Below are 17,204 nucleotides of genomic sequence, written 5' to 3' on the forward strand. Positions count from 1 at the left end.
ATGAGTGTTGCTTGTAGCTTAATAAAACCGCTATGAATCTGGGACTGAGCACCCAATTCTAAACTGGAAGCATCTAGGCCTATGTACTGTTGGTCTCTATAGAGAAAAGGTCTTCGTGATCAACCGTGTTTCATGTCATCGCACAAAGACTGGCACGTAGGTTAGAGGAACAGAGGGAAAGAAAGATACAAGGGAGAGATGGTTAGTGAGAAAAGGAAACAGGGTTTTAAGAGATGGCATGAAGAAAGATGAGTAAAAAGAGGAATAACAGAGATTTACATTTTAGTCATTTAGCAGACGCTCTTATCCAGAGCGACTTACAGTTAGTGAGTGCAAACATTTTTCATACTGGCCCCCCGTGGGAATCGAACTCACAACCCTGGCGTTGCAAGCGCCATGCTCTACCAACTGAGCTACAGGAGGCTACAGGATGGCGGGATAAAGGAATGGTAGGAGGTAAAGTGTGGTCTAGCTTGCCCTGATTAAGTGGTGTGAGACCCCTGTACAGATCAACTCTATTCTCCCCAATGGCCCATTGTGTGTGTGTGTGTGTGCATGCGCTGTGTGCATGCATGTGTGTGTGTGTGTGTGTGTGTGTTTGGACTGTAACAGAATTTCTCCAGTCCTCTGGGCCCTGGCGCAAAGCAGAGAATAAATGGTGGAGGTGGCAGGCCCGGACAGAAAAATCAATGCCTGCTTATACAGACATGACACGCCAGGAGCCCCAGCAATCTGTGTGTGTATGCGTGTGTTCTCCTGTATGTGTGTGTGTGTGTGTGTATATGTGTGCATATGTGTGCGCGTGATTGTGTGTGTGTGTTCTCCTGCATCCTCCCTTCCCTACCTTACAGGCTTGGGTTTCTACCTTTTACCTCAGCTTTGGGACTAAATAACTCTGTTCTTTTTTTCCTCCCTCCCTCCCTCCCTCCCTCCCTCCCTCCCTCCCTCTCTTGTAGGAAGTTTGAGTGTGATCTGTGCGACCGATCGTTCAGTGAGAAGTGGGCTCTGAACAACCACATGAAGCTGCATACGGGAGACAAGCCCCATAAGTGTGCCTGGCCCGCCTGCCACTACGCCTTCCTCACTCTGTCTGCCATGAAAGACCACTACAGGACACACACAGGTGAGATGCAACACGCACACACACACACACGGATACACACACACACACACACAGACACACACACACACACATTGTCTACTGTACTGTACACACACACCTCATGTCTCCTAGACACACACACACCTCATATACACACCTGTGATCTGACGCAACCCAATACCGTCAATAACTAACTACTACATGTCACATTATTGTCTAGTGTACTACATGTCCATACAGGTGAGACACATCACACTTCAGGATACCTACCTACAGTACATACATATACTGAGAGTAAGAATCAGTCAGAAATGAACAAAGTGCCTGTTTGGTGTTTTCCTTAGGTGTCAGTCCGTCAGTCAATCAGTCATGTCCTACAGTCTGCTCCTTGACCCCCTTTTAAGTCAATGACAAAAGCTAGCGGAAGGCAGGCCGGCAGGCAGGGGGCTGGTCTTGGTATGACAGGCTGAGTGAGCGCTAGCAGGAGAACAGTCCATCCGTCATGCGGGCCCCTCTCACAGGGGCTTTGATGTTATTTTAAATGTGTTGGAACAGTGATGTAACGGCAAGGCGCCGCCGACATAATTATACCTTTTTTATTTTCATTTGTTTCCCCGAGAACCGTCGTTCGCCGTCAGCCGGGGCCGACCGTCACTCTGCTCCAAGCACCTAGGTGTCACTTGCTGAGACAGGGAGGGTAGGGGAAGAGAGAGGGGGAGGAGGGAGGGAGAGATGGAGAGGGAGGCAGAGAGAGAGGGAGGGAGTGAATGAGAGGCTGAGAGAGAGAGCTGGAGAGATAGGTGGAGAATGAGAGAGAGAGAGAGAGAGAGAGAGAGAGACGAGAGAGAGAGAGACGACTGAGAGAGAGAGAGACGAGAGAGAGAGAGAGAGAGAGAGAGAGCGAGAGAGAGAGAGACGACTGAGAGAGAGAGAGAGAGAGAGAGACGACTGAGAGAGAGAGAGAGAGAGAGAGAGAGAGAGAGAGACGACTGAGAGTGACTCATGGCCCTGATTAGTGACACCCAAAAAGCTAACTCAATTTACAGCTCCATGATGCAACACTTCTATTAATGGGCAGACGGGGGGTGACAGCGGCAGACATTGCCGTATCATTGCAATCCCATTCCAGCACACTGGCGGGCTGACACACTCTAAAATATGATCGGCGTGTGTGATCTGTTTGAACGTTAAAAATGGGCTCCTTCACAAGGGTAAGCTGCAATACTAATAAAATAAGTAGGAAACTAAAAGTTGAACTAATCACTCTCGGTGACATATAGCTGTTAGTAATTGGGGAGATCTCTGTTACGTGTCTGGGGTGGGTTATGTGTGTAGCGGGCAGGATGGGGATAGATCGGTCCACTGGTGGGGGGTGTTGAGGAAAGTAGCGTGTGCCTACGTTTGAGTGTGTGTGTCAGCATAGATACCCAAGATAATTTAGGGCCCAAGAGAATGTAGCGCAACAATTAAGGTGTTTGAATAGTAGTTAGCTACACTATTATGTATAAAGCTGTTGTGCAAACAGTGTTTGAGAAATGGAATTCTGTCTTTATATAGTGTATGTTCTCAGTCCTGTTTGGACTCTAATATTTTTATGTTTTCATTGTGACGAGACAATTAAACTCTATAAAACACACACTTGTGCTGCTACCATTTCTCTGACTGTGGCTGTGACATGAGCCATAGTGAGGGACTTCCTACTTTCCCTCTGTGTGTGAACACCTCCCGCTCCTGGGCCTGCAATCATGTCTCCAACTGGATTCATTGTTCAGGGGCTGATTTGTGTGTTTTCTATGTTAATCACTCTCCTCACACCCCCAATGTCTGAGCTGAGGAGGAAGAGGAGGAGGAGGAGAGAGGGGGGGGGGGTTAGGAGGAGGGGAGGTAGCGTCAGCCGCCAGGGTCATTTGTAACGGCTGATGAATGAGCGACTCAAATAAATAAATAAATCAAACATGTCCCAACCCGCCCCAGCCTTTTCCCCAGCCCCTCCGCAGAGGGACCGGCAGTGCCGTCGCCGCGACAGGGCCACAATTGATTTCCTCATTGCCTCAGTTTGTCGCTTAATCTGGCGATATGCTGATAAATCTTTGCTCTTTGTCAATTAATTTCCCTGAGAAATGAGGCCCAAAATGGCGAGCACATCAATACAGCGAGCGGATTCTGTGTCAAAAATTAAGCTGTAAAATTAATTGCCCTCCCATCCACAACCCTGCTAAAACATAACTAATGAGGGAGGCAATTATAGCTGCATGCAGACTCCTCCGGGGTTATTTCAAACACAGACATAGGTGTCGGGCACACACACTCATATATCAAATCACATTTTATTTGTCACATGCTTCGTAAACAACAGGTGTAGACTAACAGTGAAATGCTTATCTACGGCCCTTCCCAACAATGCAGAGAGAAAGAAAATAGAGAAATAATAGAAAAGTAATATCATATAATAATACAAGTAATAATAACTACACCATGAATAACAATAACTTGGCTTATATACACAGGGTATCAGTATCGAGTCGATGTGCAGGGGTACGAGGTAATATGTGCAGTACATATAACTAGGAATAAAGTGACTAGACAACAGGATAGATAATAAACAATAGCAGCATATGTGATTCAAAAACGCACACACACACACACGTGCAAATAGAGGTGGTATATTTTGACTTCAAAGTACTTTTAATAAGTCTTGCAATAAGTGGGAGTACCAGAAGAATAAGAACAAAGAATAGTATTGAACTGATAAAATGTTCTATGAGCGTACATGAGAGATGAGGGCGGCAGGTAGCTTAGTGGGTAAGAGCGTTGTGCCAGTAACCGAAAGGTCGCTGGTTCTAATCCCCGAGCCGACTAGGTGAAAAATCTGTCGATGTGCCCTTGAGCAAGGCACTTAACCCTAATTGCTCCTGTAAGTCGCTGTGGATAAGAGCGTCTGCTAAATGACCAAAAAAAATAAAAAAAATAATGAGCTTTAACTGGCCACTGTGAGTGACTGTATGTAATCTGCGGTGCGTTTTGTGTGTGAGTGTGTGTTTGTCTGATCTGTGTTATGTTCTGTGTGAGTCTCCATGAGCGAGTTGCGAGTGCTCAGTATCTTTAGCCTGCTGGAGCCCCTGGTGTTGACAGGGCCCCGTCACTGCCCCGTCCCCCACCAACCCCGTCCTCCCCTCGGCCATCAGAGGGCTCACCGCCATCGAACGGCAGATGAAAAGCACACATGTAATTTATCGCCAGCGTTTCCTCCTCCAGAATAATTGTGGCGACCGCGACTGGGCGCGGGAATCGATGGCTATGGATTTTTCTGTGGTGGGGTCTTGTAGCATGGGGCATAATGAGAGATGGAAGGGCGACGGGTGGAATCAGGGGGTGAGGGGAGAAGGGGAAGAGGGGGCTGTTATTCTGATAGGAACTGAGGAGGAGGCAGATCTAACGCTCCCCTAACAGTCTGCTAACATTCTCCTAATATTCTCTTAACGTTCCCCTAACGTTCCCCTAATGTTGTCCTGAAGGTTTCAATGCCGACAAGGAGAAAGAGAGGAAGAAGTGCATTTTTAAAAGCCAAAAGATTTTATAATTCCCAGAATGAACAAATAGGAATCCTCTAAAGCTAAGGAAAAAGCACCTATTTAAGATGGGTGTTTTTCTCATCTTAAGTGGCACTGCATTAGAACACTCCTCACAGTCGAGTGGGTTTAAATGGGTGTAATACGGGTAATAGGAGGCTCCTCTCTCTCTGTGGATTCAATGAAAGCTGTTATCCGAAGTGAAAAACACTGCTTTCCCTCTGCATGAAGTTGTCACCTCGATGCATTATCAATGCACAGTGAAAGTTCAAACTTTGGGATTGAGACGAGCAGTTACGTGACGTGTGTGTGTGTGTGTGTGTGTGCTTGCTTGCGTTCGCGCTAGCGTGCATGTGCTGCATGTGTCCGTGTGTGTGTGTATGCGTGCGTGGATGCATGCCTATGTATGTATGTGTGTCTGTGCTACTGTACCCACATGAAAAAAGACTTTTTTGCGGACATTACTGAAGTATTTACTACTGTGTTTTTTTGCTGATAATACTGCAGTATTTACTATATTATACTACCGAACTCTATAGTCAACTGTAGTCTTTTTTTCATGTGGGTAGCTACAGCATGTGCCTTCTGTCCTGGAGGCAGACAGGCCAGAGCTCTGCAGACTAATCAGAGCTCTCCCCTGCTGAGTGGAGCTGGTGTAATTAACAATGGGCAGCAACAGGCTAGCACTGAGACACAGCACCATACTAAGCCCCTAGATCGCTATATCTACTAAGCTAAAAAAATAAGTTGTTTTATCACATACACCGGATAGGTGCAGCCATAGTAGTACGGCGCCCCTGGAGCAAATTAAGGTTCAGTGCCTTGCTCAAGAACACATCGACAGATTTTTCACCTTGACGGCTCGGGTTTTTGAACCAGCAACCTTTCGGTTACTGGCCCAACGCTCTAACTGTTAGGCTATCTGCCGCCTAACATATGGAATTGTTTTAAGGTGGTCATAAAATGTATAATTTAGCCATTTTATTTAGAATTTTAGGATCCCTGTAGGTATAAAAAAAGATATATACAAAAATGATTTGATAAAACATTGAATATGGCATTTACTGCTAAAGCCCATAGAAACGCATTGAATTTGACATTTATTTGTACATGGCAAAACAGACAGTCCAAAAATGTATCATAAGGAATAAGGTTTTGAAGTGTCTGTCCTATATCTGAGAGATATAAGGTAGCTTAGTGGGTAAGAGCGTTGTGCCAGTAACCGAAAGGTCGCTGGTTCTAATCCCCGAGCCGACTAGGTGAAAAATCTGTCGATGTGCCCTTAAGCAAGGCACTTAACCCTAATTGCTCCTGTAAGTCGCTCTGGATAAGAGCGTCTGCTAAATGACTAAAATGTAAATGTAATATAAGAAAACTAAACTTTTGTTAGACCCATGTTTGGTCACATTATTCGTGGCACATTTTACCCCCTATGCACTTTTTGGCATTTTTACAGCCCGATACTGGGTCACCTTCAGATGACTCCCCTGAAGCTTGTGTACGTCGTAGAGCAGAACAACCAACACCTTCGTGTTTGTGAGAGTCTCGCCATATTAGTTCTAATGGTTCGGTCTGGATAGTTGGTTCGTGACAGGGAGTTCAGACAACTGCCGTAATGCTTGTTGATGTCATAGAGCCAAACAATCGACACTGTTTTAAACATCTCTTATACTGGCTATAGACCATCACCTGGGTCCTGTTCAGTAGGGAGGAAACGTTTTGAAATGTTTTAAAAGGGGGAGGTACAATCTGAACTGGACGCATAAGAACACAGATGTTTTGTTGTCCGTTGTGAAACGTTTTGTTGTCCGTTGCAAAACGTTTTGCATTTCATGCAAATAAATACTCATACTGATGATCCAGTGTCCTCAGAGTCATGTTTGTGTTACGATCAGCCTGCCTACACACCTCTCCTCCTCTTCCTCTTCCTCCTCCTACTGTGTCTGTGCTGAGAGAGAGAGAGAGAGAGAGAACCATCAGGCTGTTAATGACAGATCCAGATGCAGGGGAAGAGGGAGAGCGAGGAAGCGCACTGCGTAGTAAAAAACCCACTGGAGTGATCAGCTCAGCCCCATCTGGAAGGCATCGGACAGAAATGAAGTTGTATAAAACCATCCCATTGATAATAAAGCTAATTTTTATGGCTCTGACAAGTATGTAATTATGTTCAGTGGTGCTTTTCACAGTCAATAAACCACACTGGCAATTTCCGTCCCATTTGACATATTTACATGGATACATTTGATTGGAGGAATTAGTTAACTTTGAGAGCCTTGATGGATATACACTAGTGACCTGTGACTTTTCCCTCTGATTTCATCTGTTAACAAACACCCTTTCTCTCTCTCTCTCTCTCTCTCTCTCTCTCTCTCTCTCTCTCTCTCTCTCTCTCTCTCTCCTCTCTCTCTCTCTCTCTCTCTCTCAATCCCTCCGCTTTCTCATTCTGTCCCTACTCCTTCTTCCTCTGTTGACTCTGTAATGTTCTCTGACCCCCTCCTTCCCGCCCCCCTACAGGAGAGAAGTCCTTCCTGTGTGACCTCTGTGGTTTTGCGGGTGGCACGCGACACGCCCTCACCAAACATCGGCGCCAACACACAGGTGAGCTGCACATATCCAGCGTCTAACACACTCACACACGGTCGTCAGTGCTGCTACTATTTATTATTATTTATCAAAGCTGCTCAACCATGTCACTATTATTTCTGTCACACACACACACAGTCTGACATGTTGCTGTCGGTGGTAGACATGTGTAGTAGTATGGATGACTGAATCTGAGATTTTTAATTTCGGTTATCATTTCACCATGTCATTCTATCGCTTAGGAAAATAGCATTTTTCAGATATGCCGTCAATAACAAGTGCTTTTTGGAAATTGGGAAAGTGAAACAAATCCTGTTCTTAACCATTTGTCTGGCAGGCGCCCAAAAATCAAGCATCTCGTTATAAATATTCATTTAGATATTCATAATTATTTTTGTTTTGCTGTCGCATTTTGACAGTCATTTACATTTACCCAACACTCTTACTTTTTGTCCTCTCTTGTCCCCTGTTGACAAGTGTCAATTCCAATAATTACATCTCGACATTCTATTGTCGGACACACTGTCCAGACTACAGGTGTCATCATTGAGTGTCTCTTTTTCAGATCAGAGCTGGGTTCAAATAGGATTTGAAGTCCTTTCAAATACTTTAGTTGAGTGGGTCTCAACTGGTTTTGCCTCGGGACCCAAATTTAACCAGGTTGTCTCAGTCACGACCCAATATTCGCATCGCGAAAAAGAATCGGCAAAATACAATCTGTAAAAAAAATTGTTATGCTATGTTGTTAGTAAATGTATCAATTATATGACAAGGGAACAACATTCCCAGATCTTTCATTGACAATATTAACAATTCTCCCATATTATTGATGAAGAATGTTAATAAACTCACTGGTTTGTGACCACAAAACCAACCAATATAGCACTACTAATAGCTATGTATTGAAAATACTGTGATTGAAGAAAAACATTTCAGAGATTAAAAATGGTTCATTATAATTTCTACACACTTTCTACCTGGTTTAAGTCGTTTAAGTTCAGACTGTTTTCCCCCCATAAAAAATATAATATTTTTTTACTCAGACACCCATGACCCATTGAGAATCGCTGCTTTAGGTGGCTTTGATTGAGCTTGCCTGGCACAATAGAATCATTGGAATAGTCGCAAAATTGCAAACCCCGCTCACCTGGCAATCCAGGCAGGCTAAAGCAAATGCTCAAAAGTATTTGATAGATTTGAACTACTTTCCTACTAGCACTGACTTTGCTGATAACTACTTTGTTAAGGGGAAAATGTACTTGCTACAATTGTGATATGTTGTTGTCTCACCTAGCTATGTTAAGCTGAATGCACTAATTACATTATAGTCATTTTAGCAGACGCTCTTATCCAGAGCGACTTACAGTTATATACTGCGAATACTGGTCCCCCGTGGGAATCGAACCCACAACCCTGGCGTTGCAAGCGCCATGCTCTACCAACTGAGCTACACGGGACTAATGTAAGTCACTCTGGATAAGAGCATCTGCTAAAAGATGAATATGTCAAATGTAAATGTCTGCGTTAGAGTGAGCTTCCACTAGAGACGGACAGTGATTCTGTATTTCTCTCTGTCCGTCTGTCCGTCTTTCTGTCCACCCGTCCTTATCTTCCCTGTCTGTCTCTCTGTCCCCCAGGAGAACGGCCCTTCAAGTGTCAGCTGTGCGGCTTCGCCTCCACCACCCAGTCCCACTTGACCCGCCACAAGCGCGTGCACACAGGGGAGAAGCCCTACCGATGCCCCTGGTGCGACTACAGGTACCGGCTCATTGTGCTCGCCCACGCATGGAAGGACAGATGGCAGGGTTGATGGCAGGGGTTGATGGGCAGGAGGACTGGGGGTCTAATCACACACACACACACACACACACACACACACACACACACACACACACAGGTCTGATCTCCCACAGGCTTCATCATCTCATCTCATCACTCTGCTATCATCAGCAGGCTACAGCAGCCAGCCACTGGCAGGTGTCATTAAAACACCATCACAGACCATCAGTAATTACACAGGAAATTGTCGGTGAAATTGGAAACACTTTTGGCAACGTTGCACATCTCCATCTCGCTTCTCTTCCTCTTCTTCATCCTCTTCCTCCCCCCCCCTCAGGTGTGGTGGAAGGAAGTGTGAAAGGAATGCTCCCGGAATTGGTTTTAGATAAACAAAAATGACATGGACAGGCTGTTTGTTGGGTTTGCTCTATAAGGAGCTGTAAGGCTGTTAGAATTGGAATTAACTCTTCAGATACTCTAGCCTGAAAAACTGAAGAAAGATTATCAAGGTTCATATCTTTAGGAACATCAGAGGATAGCTTAGAAACACTTTGGCTACAAGTTACTCTACCATGGTGAAGCTTGTCTTCTGCAGAAAGGTTATGGGTTAGCATGTGAGGTGTTATATCATATTTCACTTATTTATACACATTTTTCACTCAATTCACATTCTATTTATCAAGGAAGAGTAGTATTTGACGTTTAAAAGCACTGTGGGGAGGCAACAGAGGGAACCAGACCAACTGTTCTTCTAGCTGATACCAAATGATCGTTACAGATTGTGGCAAATAAAACAGCAAATTAGAAGACCAATTAACATTTTTGGTTTGGCCCCCTTGGGTACGCAGGGCAGAGGGAGGGGTTGGAGGGGAGAGGGTAGCAGCTCGCAACCCCTGCTGGGTTCCTAATGTGTGTAGGAAGAATTGAACACGGGCACCAGGCATTCATGAGGGGCCTAACTCTGTGCTCCGCTCTTCCACCCTGAATACATTTGTAAACCTCCAATGGCTCAATGGCTAAATGTCTCAATGGTTCAATGACTTCACACGAATAAGGATGTGCTAGTCAAGGCACTGTCAACATTTGACCGTGAACAGGATATCTCAGGCTATATAGAATTTGATATACCATTATAACGTTTATTGTTTTGCTACTTATAATTATATTATATTTATAATTATATTTGAATTCATTTACTATACTGAACAAAAATATAAACTCAACATGCAACAATTTCAACGATTTTACTGAGTTATAAGGAAATCAGTCAATTGAAATAAATAAATTAGGCCCTAATCTATGGATTTTACGTGCCTGGGCAGGGGCACAGCGATAGGTGGGCCTGGGAGCCAGGCTCACCGACTGTGGAGCCATGCCCAGCCAATCAGAATTAGTTTTTCCCCATAAAAGGGCTTTATTACAGACAGATAAATACTCCTCAGTTTCATCAGCTGTCCGGGTGGCTTGTCTCAGACGATCCCGCAAGTGAAGAAGCTGGATTTGGAGGTCCTGGGCTGGCGTGGTTACATGTTGTCTGCGGTTGTGAGGCCGGTTGAACATACTGCCAAATTCTCTAAAACGACGTTGGAGGCTGCTTATAGTAGAGAAATTAACATTCAGTTCTCTGGCAACAACTCTAGTGGACATTCCTGCAGTCAGCATGCCAACTGCATGCTCCCTCAAAACTTGAGGAATCTGTGGCATGGTGTTGTGTGACAAAACTGCACATTTTAGAGTGGCCTTTTATTGTCCCCAGCACAAGGTGAACCTGTGTAATGATCATGCTGTTCAATCAGCTTCTTGATATGCCACACCTGTCAGGTGGATGGATTATCTTGGCAAAGGAGAATTGCTTACTAACAGGGATGTAAACAAATTTGTGCACAACATTTGAGAGAAATACGCTTTTTGTGTGTATGCATCTTTTTTCTGGGATCTTTTATTTCAATTATTTTGTTCAGTATACTGTATATAGTGTAATCTTATATTTGTATAAAATAGTAGATGTGTCACTGACATCTATCTTATTTACCTTATCCTCAAATGAATGTCAAATATAACCTTTTGAATTGTATTGTTGAAAGTTCAAACAATTATGGTTGGAAGATGCAAGTAATTACTGTCAGAAAGTGGTCAATATTATTAGTCATATTTCAAAGGCTATCTTACAATTATATACCTATTTATGCAGTCAAAAACCACTTGCCATACCATATTAGGCGTATGACAATTGTTCTCAATGAAGAGACACTCATTATAGCTACTAGGGCATCATGACTGCTATAATTGATATCCTCCCTTTAATCATTTTATCAGCATCCTCTGTATGCACATTCTCAATCTGCCTGCCTGCGAAAAATAGCTACTTTGAGCTAATTCGAGGTAACTTTGAGGACCGCTGCACGGCTGGTGGTGGATGTCGCGGGGCCGGTGACCCTGTGAAGTGTTGGGAGAGGAGGAGAGCAAGGTGTGGATGAGCATTAATGATGACTAGGCTGTCTCTTCGCCATCGCAGATACCTACCTCCATTCTTAAAACACAAAGACACACATTTAAATCCACAGCTAACGAATAGCCTCAATTACTAGCCCCATTACCAATGCAGTCGTCGACGAGGAAAATATGGAAATGTATTAGAAAATAAAAAAAGATTGAGCAAATCGCGATGATATCCAGGCAGTGGGGTTGATTCCCATGGCGAGTCACTGCTCACCGATGTGGAGAAAGTTGAAACGCGGCTGTTGGACTCATTAATATTGGCTATCGTAGGAGGACTGTGTGGGCCTTTCTCTTAGCCTGACACCTGCTGACTCTTAAACGCACATTGTGTTGTTTTAATATGACAATTACGCTATTACCATATCTGAGAGATAGAAGCGCTCCCCCCGGGATCCCACCCTAACACTGTTCTTTAGAACCTTTTAGTTCTGACTCTTAATGTATCTATTTATGCCACTGGCCTGGAATAAGAAATCAGTTAATTTGTCTTGAATATAAATTATTTTTGTTTTTTTAGAAATGATTTATGATTGTTCCTATTATTTTCCTGACTGTGACAGAGGACTTCTCTATCTGAAAAAAACGTATTTGAAACAACTTTTAAGTGGTCGAGGAAAATTATAAATTGAATTTGTCGGATAGTTACTTGTTGGATAGTGTTTATTGCTGTTGTTTGTGTGCTTTACTCATTGTAGGCCGGCCATACACCATGATTTATTGAAAAAACGATACAGGCCCATCCTGTATGGGTTATAGCATTAGGGGAGGGTAGTTACATCCCTGTGTGCAATCCCTATCCATGTACCCTGGGTTTTAATGGAGTTGTTACTGTACTGAGTACAGATAGACATGTCTACAGCTAAAGACATGGTAAAAAGAGCTGCCCCATTCCTGTAACTCTAAGGAGAACACCTCACATTTTACCCGATGCAAATAGCTTCATGGAGGACCATTTCACCATTCACCAGCAGGTGTTTTAATGTATTGATGTGTAAAACACAAAAAAAGGTGCCGCTGCATGGTTTTGAGTACATATGAAGAGTCCGGTAAAGCAAATGAAGCCGGGGCATGACTACTAAAGGACTTGATGGAGAGAGTTGTCTCGGCAAAAGTGAAAACAAATTCTATCCTTGCCTGGCGTGAGCTATGGCACCATGAGGCTTTATTGTCCCAGCCAAGGTGATAAGGGAGAGTAATTGCGTATTATACTGTCCGAGAATGTCAGCCCGAGACCACGCACGAGTGCCTCATCCATCACGCATGTGTGTGCGCGCGCATTGTCTTCTTGTGTGTTCGTGTGCGTATGTGAACATGTCTTTGAGCATGTGTGTGTGTATGTGTGTGTATGTGTGTGTGTGTGTGTGTGTGTGTGTACATGCCTCCCCTCAGCCCCAGTCCAGGCCTGTGTGCGTAGTGTCCTAAGGCAGGTTTAGATAGGGCCTGAGACCAGGTCAGGCAGCATAATTGATCAGGGGGACTCTATGTGACTCCCTGAGCTGACATAATTACAGCCAGCACCCAGCATTAGCTTACTGCATGACTACAGCCTACAGCCCTGCATGTCTACATCACGTCAATACTACACTACTACACCTCTACACTGGTCCTGTATGACTCAGCTGGTGCTAGCAACACCAAGTCGTAAGTTCAATTCCCACATACAGTGGGGAAAAAAAGTATTTAGTCAGCCACCAATTGTGCATGTTCTCCCACTTAAAAAGATGAGAGAGGCCTGTAATTTTCATCATAGGTACACGTCAACTATGACAGACAAAATGAGAATTTTTTTTCCAGAAAATCACATTGTAGGATTTTTTATGAATTTATTAGCAAATTATGGTGGAAAATAAGTATTTGGTCAATAACAAAAGTTTCTCAATACTTTGTTATATACCCTTTGTTGGAAATGACACAGGTCAAACGTTTTCTGTAAGTCTTCACAAGGTTTTCACACACTGTTGCTGGTATTTTGGCCCATTCCCCCATGCAGATCTCCTCTAGAGCAGTGATGTTTTGGGGCTGTCGCTGGGCAACACGGACTTTCAACTCCCTCCAAAGATTTTCTATGGGGTTGAGATCTGGAGACTGGCTAGGCCACTCCAGGACCTTGAAATGTTTCTTACGAAGCCACTCCTTCGTTGCCCGGGCGGTGTGTTTGGGATCATTGTCATGCTGAAAGACCAAGCCACGTTTCATGTTCAATGCCCTTGCTGATGGAAGGAGGTTTTCACTCAAAATCTCACGATACATGGCCCCATTCATTCTTTCCTTTACACGGATCAGTCGTCCTGGTCCCTTTGTAGAAAAACAGCCCCAAAGCATGATGTTTCCACCCCCATGCTTCACAGTAGGTATGGTGTTCTTTGGATGCAACTCAGCATTCATTGTCCTCCAAACACGACGAGTTGAGTTTTTACCAAAAAGTTATATTTTGGTTTTATCTGACCATATGACATTCTCCCAATCCTCTTCTGGATCATCCAAATGCACTCTAGCAAACTTCAGACGGGCCTGGACATGCTGGCTTAAGCAGGGGGACACGTCTTGCACTGCAGGATTTGAGTCCCTTGCGGCGTAGTGTGTTACTGATGGTAGGCTTTGTTACTTTGGTCCCAGCTCTCTGCAGGTCATTCACTAGGTCCCCCCGTGTGGTTCTGGGATTTTTGCTCACCGTTCTTGTGATCATTTTGACCCCACGGGGTGAGATCTTGCATGGAGCCCCAGATCGAGGGAGATTATCAGTGGTCTTGTATGTCTTCCATTTCCTAATAATTGCTCCCACAGTTGATTTCTTCAAACCAAGCTGCTTACCTATTGCAGATTCAGTCTTCCCAGCCTGGTGCAGGTCTACCATTTTGTTTCTGGTGTCCTTTGACAGCTCTTTGGTCTTGGCCATAGTGGAGTTTGGAGTGTGACTGTTTGAGGTTGTGGACAGGTGTCTTTTATACTGATAACAAGTTCAAACAGGTGCCATTAATACAGGTAACGAGTGGAGGACAGAGGAGCCTCTTAAAGAAGAAGTTACAGGTCTGTGAGAGCCAGATATCTTGCTTGTTTGTAGGTGACCAAATACTTATTTTCCACCATAATTTGCAAATAAATTCATTAAAAATCCTACAATGCGATTTTCTGGATTTTTTTTCCTCCATTTTTCTGTCATAGTTGACGTGTACCTATGATGAAAATTACAGGCCTCTATCATCTTTTTAAGTGGGAGAACTTGCACAATTGGTGGCTGACTAAATCCTTTTTTCCCCACTGTAGATCATACACATAGTTAAACATCTATGTACTTACTGCACTGTAAGTCACTTTAAATAAAATGCGAAGTGGTTTAAAATACCACTACACTACTATACCATTTACCTCGCTACACTACTACACCTAGCACAGCCACAGGAGACACATGAACATCCACAGGCATTGGCATTGGCTTTGAGAGGGGTAGTATTTTCTGTTACATTTACTTGAGTGCCGTTTTGAAAACCTCAGCCCCCAGAATCACATCTAGTAGCTGGCCAGTGGATACGAGATTTGGTTCAGGGTTCCGAGATTACAAACATGGTAGACCTCGTCAAAATATTATATAAACATTTTGTTTTTAACTTTCACCCTGTTGCAGGAGTGTCATACTCCTATAGTGAAATGTCTGTAACATGCAAGAGGAACCAAGGGCTGTTTGAAAACAACAGTGGCAAAACACCAGTGCATCTACATCATGTAAATGTATCTCACAAATTGTAGAATTGTCTATCATTGTTTATCACTTTGCTTTCCACCTGTTTCTGATTATGTGTGTATTGCATAGTCACAGGAGGCTTTAAGAGTCTCTCCAAATATGTAGACTCCGTAAACATGCTCCCTCAGCCCCACAACTAAATTGTTTGAGTTCAATCCACTTGATTCATTTTATTAGTGTCATTAGAACAAAACCAAACTGTCAGTACAGTAAACCTTCCAAGGGGAACATCCTCTATTGTCTAGGGATTTTCTTCTTCTCTCTTCTCCTTCCTGTCCTTTTTCTTTGATCTTTGATCTTCTAATTGAATGAACTATTCCTCCTTCAATCTCTATCTGTTCATCTCCCAATAGATCCAACTGTGCGGAGAACATCCGAAAGCACATCCTGCACACGGGGAAGCACGAGGGAGTGAAGATGTACAACTGCCCCAAGTGTGACTACGGCACCAACGGCCCCATGGACTTCAGGAACCATCTGAAGGAACATCACCCTGACATTGAGAACCCTGACTTGGCCTACCTGCACGCAGGTAGGATAACCCCTATCTACACACACGCCTGCGAGTGAACACACGCGTACGCACGCACACGAGTGAACTCACACACACATGCAAGCGATTAAACATACAAACACACACACACACACATACTCACACTGATTTTCACTCTGACTCTCTCCTCTGGGTAACAGCTCCCCTGACACCTCTCTCTCTCTCTCTCTCTCTCTCTCTCTCAGGGGAGTGGTATCATGTTTGTTTGTGTAGACGGTAGAGTGTGTGTTGTGTGTGTAGACGGTACGTAGAGTAAGCTGCTGTATTTGGTGATGCCTGTAAGCCACTGAGAGGCAGTGCTGGATGTAAGGATACAGTGCCCTGCCAATCACTCCTCCTCCTCCTCCTCCTCCTCCTCCTTCCCTCCACCTCTTAATTCTCCTCCTCCTCCTGTTCCTCCTCCTCCACCCTTCCTCCCCCCTCCTCCTCTACCTCCTCCTCCTCCTCCCCCCTCCTCTTCCTTCCCTCCTCTACCCCCCCCCTCCTCCTCCATAGCAAATCTGTTCCTCCTGTATTGGATCTATCTTTTGCGTTGAGTGTTTTTCCTGTGTCCTTGAAGGCCCCAAATCCAATCTAGAGAGTGAATGTCCTTCTCTGGAACCGAAAGGACACCTTTTATCCTGTTATCCCTCTGACCTGGTGCTTTTACCTCTGTATAGAAAAGCATGTGGTAGCTAGCCACTCTAGTCCAAGGCTGCGTCCCAAATGGCGCCCTATTCCCTATTTACTGCACTACTTTTGACTAGGGTCCATAGGGCTCTAGTAAGAAATAGTGCACGGAACACAGACCAGGACAGACGTTGGCCAGGAGAGGATACCATTACTGGGGTGGGGAGACATGGCCATAGAGCATGGAGAAGGAAACACTATGGCTTTAGTTCTTTAGTTTCTATGGAGACAGGATGGGTCTGTGTTTTGTCTCTGTGTGCTGAATCTGCTGACTGTTCACCGGCCTCTCTTTGCCTTCCACAGAGTTATGGTTGGCAAAATACCTGCTTCTTATTCCCCTACACTCTGCCTCACCCCCCTGGACACCCTTACCCCCCCACTATCCCACCCCCACATACCCCCTCACCCTCACACCCACAGAAGGTTGAAAGAAGGTCTGTTTGTGTTTAAAGTGCTCTTGTGGGGCTCTCTGAAAAAGGGAAGCAATGTTTCATCCGAGACGACAGAACGAGACCAAAAGAAAGGAGAGAGGGAAAAAAAGATTAAGAAGGTAGATGTTGAATTAACCTGCTTGTGATTGCTCTCTGTCAGGATGGCACCGGAGCTGGCAGGGAGAGGCAAATCGCCTGTGATGGCCCTTCCTGCTGTTTTCCCTTTGAAAGACACAGATCAAACACAGACTCTCTCTCTTTCCTTCTCTCGCTCTTTCCT

At 44.4% G+C, this 17,204-nt stretch overlaps 1 protein-coding gene across 1 annotated transcript in view; it reads left to right on the forward strand.

Annotated features, from left to right (window-relative positions):
• Window positions 1-15,841, forward strand: part of LOC311121385 (zinc finger protein 407-like) — a gene marked incomplete at both ends in the record, with an annotated part of 51,221 nt that extends 35,380 nt beyond the window's left edge. Inside the window, 4 exons of the mRNA XM_084195884.1 lie at window positions 957-1,123; window positions 7,186-7,269; window positions 8,892-9,012; window positions 15,625-15,841. Of these exons, the coding sequence (XP_084052010.1) occupies window positions 957-1,123; window positions 7,186-7,269; window positions 8,892-9,012; window positions 15,625-15,841 (589 nt within the window). The remainder of the gene's footprint in view (window positions 1-956; window positions 1,124-7,185; window positions 7,270-8,891; window positions 9,013-15,624) is intronic.
• Between the last annotated feature and the right edge of the window lie 1,363 nt (window positions 15,842-17,204).

The sequence above is a fragment of the Coregonus lavaretus genome (genome assembly GCF_964263955.1).
Source record: "Coregonus lavaretus genome assembly, contig: HAP1_SCAFFOLD_695, whole genome shotgun sequence".
NCBI classification, from domain to species: Eukaryota; Metazoa; Chordata; class Actinopteri; order Salmoniformes; family Salmonidae; genus Coregonus; species Coregonus lavaretus.